Genomic DNA, 19,982 nt, shown 5'->3' with positions numbered 1-19,982 from the left:
TTCAAAAGCACATGTTCAAATGTTCAAATGCATCTCCCAATTTTTAGGACAGTAATGAGATTAGAGCTATAGGAAGGTATGAGGAAGTAGATATTAAAGAAATAAAACATTCTTGAGATTAGAAACAACCAGTATGGTCACATTTTGGCAAAAGTAGCAAAAGACCTAATTTTTCAAATATTAATTGTGATATTTGAAAGTTATTGAGGAAAGATTTGCAGTTTTCATTAAACAGTCTAGGAAGCCTGGGGCAGCTTAGCAAAAAGCAGTTCATGGGGAAGATGATTATCATTTTCTATGAAACTAAGGCTAATTTCTTGAGGAAATCAGAAATTATACAATGGCAGAAATTACACAAGTTTTGTAGCCCAAAGGATGTGAGTATGAATTCTATTATGTCATTCTCTAATTATATAAACTTGGGGAAATGGCTTAATCACTTTTTGCTTCTTTTTTAAATATTAAAGTCAACTTGATAAAAACATTTCAAGAAATAATAAAAATATACATGCATACAAGATAAGATTGGACAACTTTAATACAGGAAGTATGAAAGTATTATGAGGAGATAATTCTTGATAAGAATTACCTTCCTTGTCCTTACCCATTAATCATTTAAGTATTTAAAGTGAATGTATAAATGATAAAAAAAATTAATTTCAATATAGAACTGAGCACGATTTAAAGCATTTCAGTTGCAGTTGAATGGACTTAAGGAAAGGTGCTTGTCATTCTGGGATGATGGAAGATTGAAATTCAGACCAGTGGAGCACTCGGGAAGTTATAAAGCCCCTTCCCCAAAGCTGGACTTAAATGTTGAAACCTGCTGCCCGACTCACTCCACATTCCCAAGTCAACTGATCTCCTTTGTGCTAATTTTATAAGTTCTGTTGCTGCATGAAATTCAAATCCATGAATTTATGTGCCAGTGTTTCCTATCACACAGTGAACTAAGCTTTTGTTCACATCTTATTCCCCAAGTCTAGCATAGAGTTCGCTAAAGATGTATGCACAGAAAACTAATTTATTAACTATTATCTTGGATAAATTGAAGAGTGCTTTATCAGGAACAAAAACATAGAACAATATAGTGTCCTGTTTATATGTGATCATAACAAATGAATACATTTCCAACTATAAAAGCTTAAAAAACGTGTTCTGACACTATTGGTTCAAGGAATTATTGTTGATCTTCTTTAAAGGGTAATTCTGAAAGCAACTGAATGCCAAGTAGATAGTACTTACATTAGCCAAATGAGCTAGCTCTATCTCCAGAAACGAGTCAGTTGTTTTGGGTTCAGGCCTTATTGTGACCACGATGATTTTGGAATTAACAACAGTATAATTTCTGAAACAGAATAATTATGATTAAAAGAAGAAAGGATGAAAACTATAATTCATACTGCTCAATACCTGTTGGGATGACATTAAATACATCCTAAGTTGAAACATAGATATGAGGTTATTCATGGAAAGACAGTCAATTTACTGTTATAAACGAACTCTATCTGAACCTAGAAAATTTGGGGAAAAAGAACCATTTTATCATTTTAGATACAGAAAAGATGAAAAAACATCACTACTGACAAGCTTCCAATTACTTAAACCTGATTCACCCAGAAGAGCAATGGACTGTGAACTCACACCTTCAGGCAATCTTTGAATGAACAGAATTCATTATCTCAAGGAGGATCTAGCAGTTTTATTCTTCAGGAGACCAAATTCTCTTCTTTCAAAGTGCCGTCTTGGCAGTTTTTGGATTCTCCCAAAATGCATTAAGATGAAAATTTGGAATTTGGAACAACGTGAGAGCAAGCAGCCTTTAAATAAGTGTTGTTGCAAATTCTCACTCCCATTCATTTCAGCAAATATTTACAGGCTGCTGCTTAATCTCAGTGTCCTCAAAGAAACATACATGTTTTTTTGAAATACCATACCAAGTGCAGTTCATTCACACACACACAAAAAAAATTAAATTGATTTTATATGGAATCACATAACTGAACCAAATTTTCCTAGTTCTTAAAAATTTTCATTTAAAATTTATAAAATGCTATAGATCACCCATTATTTAAAGATTGAAAAACTTGATTGTACTTTTATACACACACACAAAAAAATTAAGTATATTCATCCCTCTTTGAAGATGTGAAATAATCATCTGCTCTTTCAAAGGACAGATACTATTTGGGGAGATTAGTAGCATGTAAACACCCCCACAATCAAAACAGATAACCAATTCCTTGCACTAAATAATTTCCTTGATCTCCTTTGACTTGGTCCCCTCCTCTCCATGATCCCAGAAACCATGGACACGCCATTATGAATTGACCCTTTCTAGCATTTCATTTCAATAGAATCATATACTACACTGTTTTTGACTTAGTTCAACTCAGCATAATATTTTTGAGATTCATACTTTTTGGTTCTTTTTTATGGCTAAGTAATATTCCGTGGAATAGATGTACCACCATTTATTTATATATTTATCAATTAAATAAGTGAACTTTGGGCTATTTTGGTTTTTAACTTTTATGAATAGACCTGTATGGCTATTATGAATAATTGCCATACAAACTCTGTGTGGACATTTATTTTCATGTGTCTTGGGTAAATTCTGGGAGTGGAATTGTTTGGTCTTATGATAAAAGTATGTTTAAACTTACAAAACCCACTTTTTAAAAACAGTCATATTATCAAAGTACTGTAGTTTTAATGTGGTAGAGTAGAGTTATCTTGAACCTCACATTCATTATGATGATGTTTCCTCTAATGGGCTCATATTTGACACAAGATATAACTTTCTAGAAAATTATGCTGAACTATTCCACAATTTGGAATTTACTGTATTTAGTAGTAGAGGAACTGGAAGCATACTTGGAGTGGAACAACATTTTTAACTCAGTTTCTCATATATTTAGTCAAATAACAAATTCATACACAAGAAGGTATGTACCAAATAGTAAATAGGGAAAAATCCATAAGTCATGAATATATTTTGCTTTTCTTGGAATGCAAGTGGTTGCAAACAGAAAGCCAGTTAGTTGTCCTTTGTTTCATTTAATGTTAAATCAGTCAGGTAAGCTATGTTGAGAAAAATATAACACTAAGCTATGTTGAGAAAAATATAACACTAAGCTCTAAATATCAAGTTACTTTTGCCAAATTATCTTGTCTGTGAGTAAAATTAATCAGGAAATCGGATGGAAATAAATGGAATTAAGAAAGCTGGAAGGCCATCCTGGGTGACTGATCGTATTAGCAGAGTTGACAGGCCTCTTGGAGAATGACAAGGTGTCTATAGCATAGAGTTCTGGGAATGTCTGTGTTACCACCAGAAAAATTTTGCAGGTTTCTCCCAAAGAAAAAAATCGGGCACTGAACACACAGATGCTAATTCTTTATTCAGGTTAGCCTGAATATGTTTGAATTCTTGTTCAGTTATATAAAACTAAAATATTGACACACCACTCAAATTCAATCTGCCCCCTTACTCTGGTTCTGTTTAAAATCTTTTTTTTCCCTTTGCTATAAATGAAACCCAGTGACTGCCAATTTTAATTAATGTTAGGTAATTTTATAGTAAAAAGGTATTTGTATTATTTTTCAAGTTACATAAATGGATAAATTACTGGAAAATGTAAGCACGTGTATTCTATTTAAGAATTTGCAATTATGTTAAAATACTTATGAACTTCTTTGTGTGTTCTGGGAATATGGGGAGTTTTGGTACTGAGCAGTGGGGAGCCCTATGTAGAGTACTATTTGGGGTCAGGTTCATCAGTTATTCAATAACTGGCCTGTTGGAGAAGGTCCCTAGTATATGTCATGGTTTTGCTAGGTGTGTTGTAATTAGTTAGAATTTAATTGGGAAAGTATACATGACAATCAATTTATGCATTCAGGCGTACTTATCTAATTTGCATGGGTACCCCTTACCTTTTGCCACAGCACAGTAACTCATACCAAATTCTATCACAGCATCCATTGGTTCTATACATGTCTCTTTCCACAAGGGTAAACTCTTGTGAATGGTGAGAATGGTGTCTACATTTATGTAGACATTTGCCTTATGCTGGGCATATTTTAGTGCTCAAAACATGTTTGAATGTTTTATTAAATACAAACACATTCTGAACAAAATATCGAAGTTTATACCATGTTGGCTTAATATGTAATGCCAATATCATGGTATGCAAATAATTAATACAAGTAAAATAAGAATTTATATTATGCAGTGGCTCCCCTTTTTTAAAAAAAGTGTATACTGTACAAAATTTCTTCAATTTATTCCATCAATTTATTATAATTTGCATAAGTGAATATCTGGCTTCTGATGTGCCATGTCAGGCTTTGTGATCTACTAATGCGTCCTGGCTGCGTATGCGTTTATATTCATAGCTAGGAAAGCAGATCTTATAGCAAAATGGATTTCATGAATAAAGTAATAAAATTCTTTCCTGTCCTTGAGATTTGTGCTACTTGATATCTAAAACATTTAAAAATGTGTAAAGGCATCCATTTAAAGGAGATTCAACTGATTCTGCATAGTCTTTGCAATCTTAAGATGTTTAGGGCACACAAACCATATATCAAAGAGAATTAAAAAATGATTAAAATTTCAAAGCAGCTGACTATAAGAGACTTACTTTAACTATGCCAAAATACATAAAGTGAAGGATTTAAAAAATATTTCATGTAAATGGTAACTGAAAGAGTAGGATTGGGCTATACTTAGTCATAATAGAACTTAGGTCAAAAACTGTCACAAAAGATTAAAAAAAATGTTATAAGATGATCAATTTGCCAGGAAGATGTGCCAATCTAAATGTATAAGCACACAAATATATGAAGTAAACACTGACAAAACAAAGTGAGAAATAAATAATAATCCTAGATTTCAACTCTTTCAATAAAGTATAGATCAATTAAACAGAAGCTTAAAAAAGAAAATGGGCCATGAGTAGCACTGTAGAAGGACCTAACATACCTACATACAATGACAGCAGAATACAGTTTCTTCTCAAGGACACACTGAATATTCTCCAGAGTATATCACCCATAAAATAGTCTTATTAAACTGAAGATGACTGAAATTATAACAAGTATATTTTCTAAATACAGTAGAACAACACTAGAAATCAACAGCAAAAAGAAAATAGGATATTTTGCAAATATATGAAAGTTAACACAAGTAATGTGTTGATAAAGAAATCACAGATATCAAAAAATGCCTTGCTACAAATGAAGGTAAAACTACAACATACCAAGCTTAAGAGGTGCAGCAAAAGCAGTACTAAGATAAAGGCCAAAATGTAAAACTTAAAAATAATAAAACCCCTACACACACACACATACACACACACACAATAAATAAACTAATAAATAAAATAAAAAGGGAAAAAAAGGTTCATGACATTGGATTTGACAATTACTTGACAATGACACCAAGAATATACGAAATAAAAGATAAGACAAATGAATTATATTGAACTTAAAAAAAATCTTTGTTCAGAAAAGAAAATAATAGAGTAAAAGACTAACTTAGAGAATGAGAGAAAATATATTTAAGCCACATATCTGATAATGGGTCATATCCAGAATACAAAAAACAACTCTTATAACTCAACAGTAATCCAATCCCTCAAATAATCTTATTAAAATATGGCCAAAATATATGAATAGTTATTTCTACAAAGCAGTTACACAGATAAGCAACAAGCACATGAAAAGATATTCAATATCACTAATCGTCAGAGAAATGCAAATCAAAACCACAATAATATATCATCTCACAACTATTAGGACAGTTACTATTAAAAACGGAAAACAAAATAACAAGTGTTGGTAAGAATTTGAATTCATGTATAATGTTGATGATGATGTAAAATGTTGCAGACTTTTTGGAGTACAGTATTGGAAGTTTCTGAAAAGAAGTAAAAAGTAGAATTACCATATGATTCTATAATCCCACTTCTGAATATACTCAAAATAAATAAAATTAAGACCCTCGAGAAATATTTGCATGCCTGTTCATCAAGTATTATCCATAATTGCCAAAAGTTGGTATATATATATAAAGAATATTCAGCCTTGGATAGAAGGAAATCTGGTCACATGCTACCACATGGACAAACCTGCAGGACATCATGCTTGTTGAAATAAATGAATCACAAAACAAAAAGGATAAATACTATATGATTCCATGAATATGAGATCTAGGGTGGTTGAACACTTACAAAAAGAAAGTAGATGGTGGTGGCCAAGGACTGGAGGGAATGGAGAATAAAATTTGTTTATTAGTGGAATAGCACTTCAATTTGGCAAGATGAAAAAGTTCTAGACAACTGTAACACAACAAGTGTACACAGATAACTATTGTACTGCACACTTAAAAATAGTCAAGATGGTAAATTCTATTGTGTTTTTACCATAATAAAAAATGTAATGTGATATTCCAGGAAAAATTTTAGTGGAGGAAACAGCAGAATTAGGGGTACATATAAAGGGTAGCCACATAAAATATGTAAAACTATGCTTATGGTTTAATGAAAGTTATTAAAATTTCTGCAGTATTTTTTCCATTTTTAGATGTATCATTCATATAGCTTCAAAATTAAGTATTTTCATAATTGCTTTAAATGACATCCCCAATTTAAATGAAGCAAAAATAAAATTGATGATTTCAAATATTCTGGGAACTAGGGGACTTCATCAAAATCTTTAAGAAAAATATATTCATTTTGGAAATCCATAAGCAAAAAAATGAAATTAAACCCCTATTTCTCACCATGTACAAAATTCAACTCAAAGTAGAGTAAGGACCTAGGAATTCAACCAGAGACCTTGTGCCCAATGGAAGAAAAAGTAGGCCCAAATCTCCATCATGTTGGATTAGGCCCCAAATTCCTTAATAAGACTCCTATTGCGCAAGAATTAAAGCCAAGAATCAATAAATGGGATGGATTCAAATTAAAAAGCTTCTTCTCAGCAAAAGAAACAATCAGTGAGGTGAATAGAGAGCCTACAGGATAGGAGCAAATCTTTATCACAAGCACATCAGATAGGGCACTAATCTCTAGGATATATAAAGCACTCAAAAATCTTAACACCAAAAAACCAAATAATCCAATCAATAAATGGGCCAAGGTACTGAACAGATGCTTCTCAGAAGAAGATATACAATCAATCAACAAATATATGAAAAAATGTTCAACATCTTTAGCAATTAGAGAAAAGCAAATCAAAACCACTCTAAGATTTCATCTCACTCCAGTCAGAATGGCAGCTATTATGAATACAGACAAAAATAAGTGTTGGGAAGGATATGGGGAAAAGGCACACGCAAACGTTGCTGATGGGACTGAAAATTGGTGCAGCCAATATAAAAAACAGTATGGAGAATACTTGGAAAACTGGGAATGGAACCACCATTTGACCCAGCTATTCCTCTCCTTGATTTATACCCAAAGGACTTAAAAACAGAGTACTACAGGGGATACAGCCACATCAATGTTTATGGCAATACAATTCACAATAGCTAAACTGCGGAACCAACCTAGATGCCCTTCAGTAGATGAATGGATAAAGAAAACGTGGTACATATACACAATTGAATATTATTCAGCATTAAAAGACAATAAAATCATGGCATTTGCATGTAAACGAACGGAGCTGAAGAATATAATGCTAAGTGAAATTAGTCAATCCCAAAAAGCCAAATGCCAAATGATTTATCTGATTTAAGGATGCTGATTCATATTATGCTGTGGGGGGGGGAGGGAGGGATGGCAGGATTAAATGCACTCTAGATAGGGTAAAGGAAAAAGGGAGGGAGGGCAACAGAGGGAGGATATGGGTAGGAAAGAGTGGAATGCAATGGTCCGTATTACCCTAAGTACACGTATGAAGACACCAAGGATGTGACTCTACTTTGTGTACAGCTAGAGATATGAAAAATTATTCTCTATATGTGTAATATGAATTTTAATTCATTCTGTTGTCCTATATAACAAAATTAAAAATAAGAAATATATATTCATTTTTAAAACTAAAATTCCCTCATGGCTACTGAAAAGTAAGGCTCAGCTACTTAGACCTTTGAAACTAATTAGAATTAGTTCAGTTTTTTAACATACAGCACTTAAAATCACTGGCTTGCTAAGTGATCACAGATTTATTTTCCCTTTTAAAAGGTATGGCCAAGGGGCTGGAGTTGTAGCTCTGTGGTAGAGCACTTGCCTTGTACGTGTGGGGCACTGCATTTGATTCCCAGCACCACATATAAATAAGCAAATAAGATGAAGATCCATCAACAACTAAAAAAACAAAATTGCAAAAAAGGTATGGCCAAATTAAGCCCAGATTTTTGTTAATTATGCTCTTCCTATGTAATATTTTATACTACTTTCATGCCAATTTGCTATCACTGTGCACAATTTTAATTCATAATGTCTTTATGATAGGGAACTCTAAAATACAGATTGTCATACAATTACAGTATTTTTTATTATACTGAGAAAGAAGAAGGAAGCTTCAAAGTTTAGGTCCTGAAAGTAAAGAACACATGTTCTTGAGAATGCTGACTGCTCAGGTTGAGGGTTTTCAGTGTGTTCTGGTGTTCTTGTTTGTTTCCAAGAGTATTTATTTCATTTTCTTTTTCTGTGTGTGTCTAATTCCTTTAATATTTGGAACTCAAATGATTAATTTCATAAATATATAAAAAGTTCAGTATCATTTATCTTTATTGTTAATGTGCTTGTTAGAAATTCATGTGATTTTGCATTATTGAAATTTGTTAGTTTTGGGGGGGAGGTATAGACTGGGGATTGAACTCAGAGGCACTCAACCACTGAGCCACATCCCCAGCCCTATTTTGTATTTAATTTAGAGACAGGGTCTCGCTGAGTTGCTTAGCACCTTGCCATTGCTAAGGCTGGCTTTGAACTTTCGATCCTCCTGTCTCAGCCTCTCGAGCCTCTGGGACTACAGGTGTGTACCACCATGCCTGACTGAAATTTGTTACTATTTCAAAGGTAATTTTCCAACTACTTTGGCTTTATGAATATGTTGTAGTTCTTACTTAATCTGTATTTTCCTGGCATATTAATATTAGAGTAGAATTTTTATGTAATTTTAGTTAGATTCTTCATATTATCTCATATGCTAATGGGTACATTGAAATGTATTTTGTTTGTTTGTTTGTTTTCAGAAAACATGGTTGCATTTTCCATGTGTCTTACCAGGGAAATTACATACTGCTCACCTACTGAGAAGTTTTGTGGTTTTCCACAATACTGGAAACTGCATTTATTAAATGAATCAAAGAGTTGATTGTTTACAACTATTTTCTGAATTCCTGGCTTCAGTGTGTGTTTGGAAATACTATTCTTTTTCCTTGAGATAAATTTTTGGATTTAGAGTTGCCATATCAATGATAATCCATTTTTAAGTTTCTTAATGTAATCAGGTTGGCCTCCAAAAATGTTATGAGTTAAAATTTTCACAGTAGTTTATGGACTTGCCAAGCTGAAGATGTTTGAATTCTTGATGTGAGAGGGCTCTCTGTGATGGTGTTTCACCTTCTGATCTGGACTGGCTAGCCTTCTTTTGTCAGGCATGTAAGTGGTCATGAGGAGAAGAAAGGTATAAGAAATTTAGGCCTCAAATTTAACAGCCCAGGTTTGGGCTCCTAGGCCAATCTCAGAGCTCCCTGACACATTCCACTCATGGTCACTTCCTTCTGGGCCTTACATGATGCTTTGCAGACTCATGTATATTCACACACTATAAAATAAATGCATGGATTTTATTGCTTAAAGCAATCAATATTAGCAGCACAGAGGCAGAGAGATACAGTGAAAGTCCTGGTTTCCAAACAAAGACTTAAGTTGGATTAGAACTCATTTACCTGCTAAACATAAAATCTTAGGCAGGTCACTCAAGCAATAAGGATCATAGATACCTCATCTTTGAAACGAAATTCCAGGTGACATTAAATTCTAAAGGATGTTGCACATCACTATCATATAGCTCTATAATTTTTAAGTTTAAAAAATTATTCTGAAGAAGGAAAATATAAGAGGCTGAGAATGGCACCTATTTAGTTTAGACTTGAGTAGAACACATTTCCTTCAAGGAACAATTTGAATTCATCTCATTTCAAACAGTAAAATAAAAATTGCAGCTTGAATAATAGTTGAATGAATATTAGGCTAATAGGAGAAAAGAAGTACCTAAATAAAAAGAGTCAACATGCAAGATTATTTATGCTTTTGTATGAAGAAAAATATTTACATTATATTTATTTGAAACATCATATTAAGTCCTCCCTCATAGTCCTCCCAAGGGAAATTATGCAAAGCATCATTTTTAAAATGATTATATAACATCATGTAAAAATCAGGGAACCTAACAGCAAATCTAATATTGTTTGACATATGGGGAAACATGCTTCCAAACATTTCAATAGATAATTAGTAAAATGATCACTGAAGAAAATATTTCATGAGAATTTATAAACAATAACTAAACATATAGAAAAAAATTGTACATTTTTTCATTAAGAAAGAAGATTACCCTTTCTCTTTGGGCTCAGTTCACACAGACTAACAGAATAAAACAAGAGGATATGTGTATTTTATTTCTTTGTTCCTAAGATATTTCCATAGTTTAAATACTAAGTGACTGTATGCCTTACTTTAAAAGACTGGCTTAGACATGACATTCTAGCACATAAGATAATTAATTATTCCAGAAAAAAACTCATTGACCCTTTATTATTTAGTAAGCACTGTTCTGGGAGTCTTAAGATTGGAGGAGACTCAAAAGAATTAATATTGTACTGTTAAATTCCACCAGTAAATTTGCTGAGTGACTCACAAAGATATCACACTTGTCTGTTAAAAGATGTATTCTTTACTTAGCAGATCTGTCATTGGGATACTCACTTTCTGGGAGATGTTTTTTGAAAATTAGAAAAACAATACTGGGAGTGCTTAGTGGTCATGATTTCTTGTATGAGTTAACAGAAAATAAGTAAACACCAGGTATTTCACCTTTAAAGATTATTTAAACTAACATTTTTTAAATTTTTTTTTAAAAAATTCTAATTTGTTATATGTAATAGCAAGATGCATTATAATTCATATTACACATAAAGAGCACAATTTTTCATATCTCTGGTTGCACACAAAGTATGTTTACACCATTCATGTTTTCATACAGGTACTTAGGGTTAAACTAACATTTCATCCTTAGTCATCTTTTGTCATTATTTCTGGTGGAAGACCTAATATGAATATAGTTTTCTATGGTATCTATATTTACTGAATAACTTTGTAGATAAAAAGTATGTGTGGGTATACATATTTATGTTTATCTCTGAAAGTATTTTGTTTTTACTTGATACATAATAACTGCATTTATTTATGAGGAACAATGTGAAGTTTTGTAGTGGATATATTGTGTAATGTTCAAATCAGGGTTATTAGCATATTTATCATACCAAACATCATTTTTTTGTGGTAAGAATATTCAAAATTCTTTTCTAGTGTTTATGAAATATATAATATTTTATTGTTACCTATAGTCATGCTACTATGCAATAGAGTACAAGACTTATTTTTTCTTTCTAACTGTAAATTTATATTCACTAAATATTCCTAATTCTTATACAGAGGTTACAAAGGACTTCAACCTAAGAACATGTAGAAAAAGACACACTCATACATTGCTGGTGGGACTGCAAATTGGTGCAGCCAATATGGAAAGCAGTATGGAGATTCCTTGGAAAACTGGGAATGGAACCACCATTTGATCTAGCTATCTCTCTTCTCAGTCTATATCCAAAGGATTTAAAAACATCATACTGCAGGGACACAGCCACATCAATGTTTATAGCAGCACAATTTACAATAGCTAAACTCTGGAACCAACCTAGATGCCCTCCAGTAGATGAATGGATAAACAAAATGTGGCATATATACACAATGGAATATTATTCAGCAATAAAAGAGAATAAAATCATGGCATTTACAAGTAAATGGAGAGAGTTGGAGAAGATAATGCTAAGTGAAGTTAGCCAATCCCCCCCACAAAAAATGCGGAATGTTTTCTCTGATATAAGGTGACTGACTCATAGTGGGTAGGGAGGGGAAGCATGGGAGAATAGATGATCTCTAGATAGGGCAGAGGGGTGGGAGGCAAAGGGAGGGGACAGGGGCTTAGAAATGATGGTGGAATGTGATGGACATAATTATCCAAAGTACATGTATGAAGACAAGAATTGGTGTGAAAATACTTTATATACAAACAGAGATATGAAAAATTGTGCTCTATATGTGTAATGAGATTTGTAATGCATTCTGCTGTCATGTATTTAAAAAATAAAATCAATTAAAAAAAGGAAATATGAAAAAAGAAATCTCTGATTATATATAGTATATATTTTTATATTATGTAATATAGAATATATACTAATATATAATATATAAAATATATAATATATATGCTAATATATAAATATGCACTACATACATTAGTATATAAATATATTAATATTTACTATATATTTATATATTCCATAAATAATATATACTATATATACTATATAGTATATATAATATACATTATATCATATGATATATATACTATATATTTATATGTTGGATAAACATACATATATATTAATTTATATAGTTATACAAATATATAATTATAATAAATAAATGAATATTTTTATATATTTATATATTGGTATAAATATATATACTAATTTATATATTTATATAAATACATAGTATGTGTATATATATGTGTATATACATATACACATATATATACACATGTATATATATGTAGTTTGTTTTGATCTAAGGGCTGGAGACCAATCCTAAAACTTTTTGAAGTTGGGAAGAACATTTAAGTTCAATTTTCACATGAAAAAATTTCAGTGACTTGCCCAAGAGTCTGTTGGAATCCCTGTGTGTCTCAGGTGGTATTTGGATAGTTCTTCTAGACTATTCTGCTCTATTCATTAAATTATACACAATGGATCCATTAGCATATTCATACACTGTAAGTGACACCTGTTCCTCCCATGATTTAAAAAAAAATGCAACCAATAATTGAATGTTTCTTTTTTCTTTTTACAGAAAAGACTGATGTCCCTAGATAAATTTCCAATTTCCTTGACTTCATGGATTCATAAAATGTGGGATAATTTGACTTCATTTGTGTAGGTGAATGAGTTCTATGATAAACAGAACAAAGTTAATTATGCAACTTTGTTGGATATCTAGAGGGAAACTCGTAATCAAAAACATTTCATGTTGAATAATTATTTTGCATTTACTCTTGCCCTCAGGAACAAAGAGTTTATTAGTTTTGTTACACATAAATGTGCTTTTATTTTAAGTTGAAATGAAGGCCATTGAATTGAATTGTGTGGTGACTGGACAAGTTTATAAAACTCTTGTCATGATACATTGAAATCTTTTAATCAGTCCTGATTTTTAAGACTATGTCTAGTCTAGAACTCTTAAAAATTAAACCCTACATAAATTAATTCCCTATGGAAATAAGGGTCTAGCTTTTTCTTTCCAACATATCTCCTCTTTTTCCTTTTAGAGGGAAGGTAGCATTATAACTATGAAAGATTTTGATCTGTGACTATATATAACAATGTATTTTAATAAAACCAGTAGCAAAGTTGAGAGTAAACTTATTAATTTTGAAAATATTGTATTAACAAAATGCAACCAAATTCAAATATATCCAAGTTCACAAAGTCCAGTTCCAGCCAGAGGACACTATAGAAAATATAACTTCCCATGATTGTCTCTATGGCTGAAGGAGGAAAAGGTTTGCATCAGTAAGGACTTGGGATAATTCACCTCTTGCATTAATCATGTGCTTCATGCAGAGATTTTTTCCAAAAGTCATGCCTAGTCATTGTCACTTCCTTGGGTGGCCTTTTGCTGCTGGATGGAACTGTAATTGTTTTTATTTATTAGAGTATACATTGTAGCACTGGCATAACTGTACATATCATTCATATGCTGTCCTCCCTAAAATCTTTGCTTTATTTATGAAAGTGTGGGGAGATATCTCAGCACAACTATGGCTGTGTTTAACCAAAATACAACTTTGTATCAATCCTCCAAAATGAGGTGGTGTGGAGGAAACAGATCATCGTCAGTAATAGGATCACTGTCCAAGGAGATGTGAATTTTGTTTTCTGTGAGATTTGGCAAAGTAGACAGACAACAGAACACATAAATGTTAGTTGAATTACTACTTGCTTTTTTAAATGTCTGACAGAAAAGAAATCAATGGATTTCTTCCAAAACTGTTATCTAATTGAACAATAGCATTTTCTCTTAATGTCCCTGTAATTGAAAATATATTTTGAAGCTAATTGAGATCTTGTGCAAATGAAGAATAAAAGCATGTTTCCCCAGTCATCCCAGTACTCCTTTAATTTCACGTAAAGTTGATGAACACTATCATTAAGTACAAATAAAGCAAGAAGACAGATTAATTTTACAATGACCCATTCTATTATAGAGACTTGAGTTCTTTCTTTTCACTCTTTAGTCTTTAGGCAAGTCATGATTAGGTACAAAAAATTGCAGGGCTACAATAAGACACCAAAATTATCTTCCCTAGTTGTTTTGAAATGCATAATATGTTAATAACCTGTTCGATAAGCTGATATTTTCTATTTCATTTACAAAAAAAGCCCTTTGTGTTACCAAGGCTTGTTTGACTATTTTCATAGAATGAACTATAATCACATTTTAGAATAATTTATAAGGTTTGCAACAGTGTGTTAATTTGTAGCTTACCTCAAAGTGGGCAAAATGAGATCTAAATTTTTGTAGAGGACTGCTCCAAGAACAAATACGGATGATTCATCTAATTCTAGAAAGAATAAAATTAAAAATATTAGGAAAACAGCAAGAAAAATACTGTTTTATAAAACTTTAATCTGTTAATCCCAAGGGGATTCCAGTACAGCTATTAAAAAGATGCTGCTAGGTACTGAGAAGTGTTCTAACTCTGCATGGGGCAGTTTGAGTACACACTCTGCATATTAATTACACTACTATAAGACATGTTTTTGGTAGAGGCTGAGACAAGAATCTGCTATAGTTGCATTTAAAAGTTTAAATACCCAATGACTTGAAGAAAAAGAGCTGATTTTTCTTTTGTAGCCTTCAGTTTTAAGATCAAAGTCTCCAAAGCAACAATTAAGACTACAATGTCACTTTTGATGATAGCCATTAATTTTAAAGGCTACTTAAAATGGTCTTAAATCTTAATTTTTCCCCCTAAATTTGTTTCTATGTGCCAAAATAATATCTTCTAACCAAAGCAAATTTTAACATGAGGCGGAAGTAGAAATGAGTTTGTATGCATAATGCAATAATTTGTACTTGTATGTTTTCCTCTCACTTTAATGGATCCTTTCCTTCAGTAAATTCAGAGATTTGTAAGCCAAGTGTAAGTTGTCTATATTTACAAAATTAGTTTGGAATCATGACTGTAAATTGTGTCAAAATTGTTTAATGTTTACACCTAGGGTTTCATTAAATGACTTCATCAGAAATGTTTTGTTCAAAACTCAGACTATGTAGTGATTACCTTTTGAAGACACAGGAGTGAAAATACTTTTTGGAATAACTACCCTATCTTCTGAATTTCTTGCCCAGTCAACCATTCCTTTCCGTCCTTTCATTGGGAAGTTGATGTCTGTTAGAACAGAAGCTGCCGGAAGTTTCTGAATGCTAGCCACTATTAAAAAAAGAAAGAACAGTGTCAAACAGTCTTGCTTTATTTTTTAGTGTAATTAAAATTGATCAAATTAAACCTTGTAGCATATTCAAAATAAAGTTCAAGTCCAAATAATATATACTGGAGCAGCAAAATAGACACTTATTATTATCAGACAGTACTTTTTTTGTTAAGGGTGCTGAATCCTTCTTTTATCAATATAGGATTTGTGTTATTTTCAGCAGAAATTATACCATAATGGTCAATAATGGAATGAATATTCTGAAAGTACCAACAAATGCTGTCATACTGATGGTTCATAGTTAGTCTCTATTCCAACTGTTAGACACTCATACTGTAGTCTCTATTTTTGTTAACAGACTGAAATTTGTACTTAAATCTTTACTTTGTTTTCAAAATGATAATTTTTTTATCTGAACATTATCATCAGAACAAGTTTATTTTGGATTAGATAGGGTACCATAAAGACATGGATAACAAAGCCACATTGTTCTGGGAAACAGAACTGTCAGCCAAATGATTATAGCCCCAATATTGACATAACTACTGAGCTATAAGAATGTGCAAGAACATTCATCAAATAGATTAATAATAACATAATCTTAAGACTTCTTCCTAAAATTGAAAGATATATATATGTTAATGGAGGATTGTGTCTTTACTAGCAATGAACATTTTAATAGATATTGAAAAAAATCATAAATGATATGTTTGGTAATGTCTGAGTATTTTTATTATATGTAATATGTGTAATACAAGTTCTTATGTTTTAAGATGATTTATAAAAATCATCAATTAAGAAGTTTAATTTGTAAAATTTTACATGGGTTCCTGCTGTTTCTACATGAATTTTTCAAGTGTCCCATGGAGGATTTAAGTGGAAAGATGATGGGAAAAACTGTAAAAGCTGTCACTATAGGAAAGCTAAAGTAAAATATCATTAGGGTATTCCTAAGTGGATTTCATTTTAAGGGAACTTGTAATTTAAATCAAGAGAGGATGAAAATTAAGAATTTAACAATATTAGTTGTATAAATATATTACTGCACCACTGGCTTAGTTTCAAATTAAATTGGTTATGTATTATTGCATCACACTAGTGAAATTATACTTCATTAAAGCTCTTTCAGGCTATTATACACATCCATTATCAGCACAGGATGGGATTTCATTTTGAGTGTAATTTGACATATTAAGCTTAAAAAAGGATTTTCTAATTAAATGTTGAAGGAAAGAAGGTACTGGGTAATGCATAAACTATGTAAGAATGTTTAATGCTATTTTTGAATAATAGTTATAATTGTTTAGTTTAATTTTTAACATAAAATACTTTTTATGTTCATAATTAATCCAGCTCTAATGTCCTAAAGAGTACAAATTCTCTTGTGCATGGGAAGATCAGCACATTCTTCATTGTGTCTCCTAAACTTTATTTTAAATATTATTATTATTATTATTATTATTATTATTATTATTATTATTAATTTTTTGGTACCAGGAATGGAACCCAGGGGCACTCTACCACTGAACTACATCCACTGTCCTTTCTAGTTTGAGACAAGGCCTTCTTGAGTTGCAGAAGCTGCCCTGGAACTTACAATCTTCCTCCCTTTGTCTCCTGAATCAATGGGAATATAGTTGTGTGTCACTGTGCCCAGTCTACACTTTATTTAATGTCTAAAACAAAGTACATCTACTTCTATTTCTTTGATTCTAACTTTGGTTGTCTTGAGGTTTAGACAAAATCATCTCTCTGACAAAAAGCTGATAAAAATAAATGAATGTTTTCTTATATAAAATAGTTTTTGCTCTAAAGGAAATTAAACCAGAGATAAGAGGTTGGGCTCTGAGTTCTAATAATTTCTCTCTCTCTCTCTCTCTTTCTCTCTCTCTCTCTCTCTCTCTCTCTCTCTCTATATATATATATATATATTATATATATTATATATATATATAACTAAAATGAAATAATACAACAAAATTAAAATGGAGGATATCTGTATCAACTCTATGTCATTTTACCTTGGGTAAATTTTAGTTTAATACAATCTTTATAGATTTACAAAGTGCTTTAGTGGTATAAGGCATGTAATTCACTTCTTGAAATATTCATTGTTTAGAGGTACAGAAGCTGTCAAATTATAGTTATATGAATGGATTAAATTATACTTTTGAAAACAGTACAGTTTAAAGGAGTATAAAAATTGGTTAAGGTCACTAATTTGCACATCAAGTTCTTTAAATTGCATATTCATCAGTATAGGGAGTGCATAAAACTAAATCTATATTTCTTAATTATACTAAGAATGTAGTTTATACATGTATACGTGTGTGGATATTATAAACACAAATAGATATATAAACATGTAAATTCTAAGTGGTTTGAGAGTTTTTGGAAATACTGAATTATGTTTTGTCTCTTGAGTAATTTTTTAAATTTAGTTTTAATTGGAAAATCAAAGTTTATATTTATCACATACAACATGTTTTGAGATATGCATATATTGTGAATAGCTAAATTGAGCTAATTATCATATGCATTACTTCATATACTTTTTTTGGTGAAAACACTTGGAATCTACTCTCTTAGCAATGTTCTTCTTAAAATAAGATGATATTTTCAGTAAACCATTATAAAATGGAATATGAAGCTGGCCATTTTGGCACTTGCTTTATTTCCAGCAACTGGGGAGGCTAAAGGAGGAGAATCTATAGGAAGATCGCAAGTTCAAGGCCAGCCTCAGCAATTTAGATAGGCCCTATTTCAAAATTAAACAAAAGTGGGGAAGGGTATGTAGTTCAGCGATAGAGTGACTGTGTTCAATCACCAGTATCAAAAACAAAACAAAACAAAACAAAAACAGTAGAAAGAAAATGTGATTTAATGGACATATAGGATTCAAATGCTATCCTTCAAATTATCAGTAAACATTTTTTAAAATATGAAGTATTCAAAGTTATATGTGTGTGTGTGTGTGTGTATGTATTTTTTTGATATTGGGAATTGAATATAAGGTTATTCTACCACTGAGATATATACCCAGACGTTTTTAAATTTTCCTTATTTGAGACATGGTCTCACTAAATTGTGTTGTCTGGCCTTGAACTTGTGATCCTCAGTCATTAGCCTCTAATGTATCTTGGATTACAGGTTGCACCACCTTGCTCAGCATCAAAATTAAACCTCTTTAACTTCAATCAATTTTTCTTCAGCAAAAATTATTAAAAGATGACTTTTATTTCTTTCAGTCCCTTTAGGAAACACTTGGATTAATCCAGTCCCCAATCCCTTCCCTTCTTGGAGATTACCTGTTTCAAATCCTTAGGTAAATTTAGATAGAGTCATGGCCTTTAAGGAAATGGGAAGCTAAGGTGTTAAGTGAATAGTAAAGAAGGAAGATTAAAAAAGAAATGTCTTAAATGATATCTAGTGTAAATACATGCCTAATGCTGATAAAGGGACACAATGCAAAGCCCAAGTGCACAGTTACATTTGTGCTTCTGTAAAAATTGCTGAATAAAATCCAATCATTGTAGGTGTTCAATGACAGAGCAACTTGCTTCAAAAATCGAAAAATGCCTTTCTTACAGAAGATTATAGTACTTAGAAGAAACCTCAAGGGCACTGTGTCCCTGAACAAACAGGAACATTCAGAATGCACCAAGAATTATGTTAAATTCACTGTATAGTGTTTTCATTACAACACTAGATTTGATTTCTTATGTAATAAAAATAGGTGACACATAACTGATAAACATTGTAGCAAAACTAGCCACACTTCCATTTTTCAATTTTAATACTTTCATTTTGACTCTGTATATGCAGCATACAATACTTTGAAAGTAAAATGTCTTGTTGTTTTTTTTTGTTTTTTTGTGTTTTAGATGGGGTCCCACTAAGTTCCTCAGACTGGCCTTGGGCTTATCGTGCCTTTTACTGGCCTCATTTTCAAAGAACCCAGGTTCAGTATAGATTTCTGTTCATCAGAAAGCACAAGGGAATTTTTGCAGACGGACCTCAAGGTACATAAGCTATTTCTTCATGGAAAATAAAGATCACTCCTTTGGTTCATCAGTGAGAGACAGTGCTTTGAAACCTATTCATTAGGGAAATCATGAAGTTTTAACTCTTTCCTTTATGGAGGTCCTAGAGGATGGGGAGTCTGTCCTCATTGTACTGTGCT

At 31.7% G+C, this 19,982-nt stretch overlaps 1 protein-coding gene across 3 annotated transcripts in view; it reads right to left on the bottom strand.

Moving 5' to 3' along the window:
- The window catches only part of Adgrb3 (adhesion G protein-coupled receptor B3), a 673,514-nt gene that overhangs the window by 283,965 nt on the left and 369,567 nt on the right, over window positions 1-19,982 (bottom strand). For all 3 annotated transcript variants that reach the window (XM_015487894.2, XM_015487895.2, XM_048805610.1), the window contains 3 exons: window positions 15,649-15,798; window positions 14,850-14,925; window positions 1,246-1,348 (listed from right to left, as the gene is read on the bottom strand). In XM_015487894.2, the coding sequence (XP_015343380.1) occupies window positions 1,246-1,348; window positions 14,850-14,925; window positions 15,649-15,798 (329 nt within the window). The remainder of the gene's footprint in view (window positions 1-1,245; window positions 1,349-14,849; window positions 14,926-15,648; window positions 15,799-19,982) is intronic.

The sequence above is a fragment of the Marmota marmota genome, unplaced genomic scaffold (genome assembly GCF_001458135.2).
Source record: "Marmota marmota marmota unplaced genomic scaffold, marMar, whole genome shotgun sequence".
NCBI lineage: Eukaryota > Metazoa > Chordata > Mammalia > Rodentia > Sciuridae > Marmota > Marmota marmota.
Note: the sequence above shows the minus strand (reverse complement) of the source record. Positions and strands in the feature narration are given on the sequence as shown.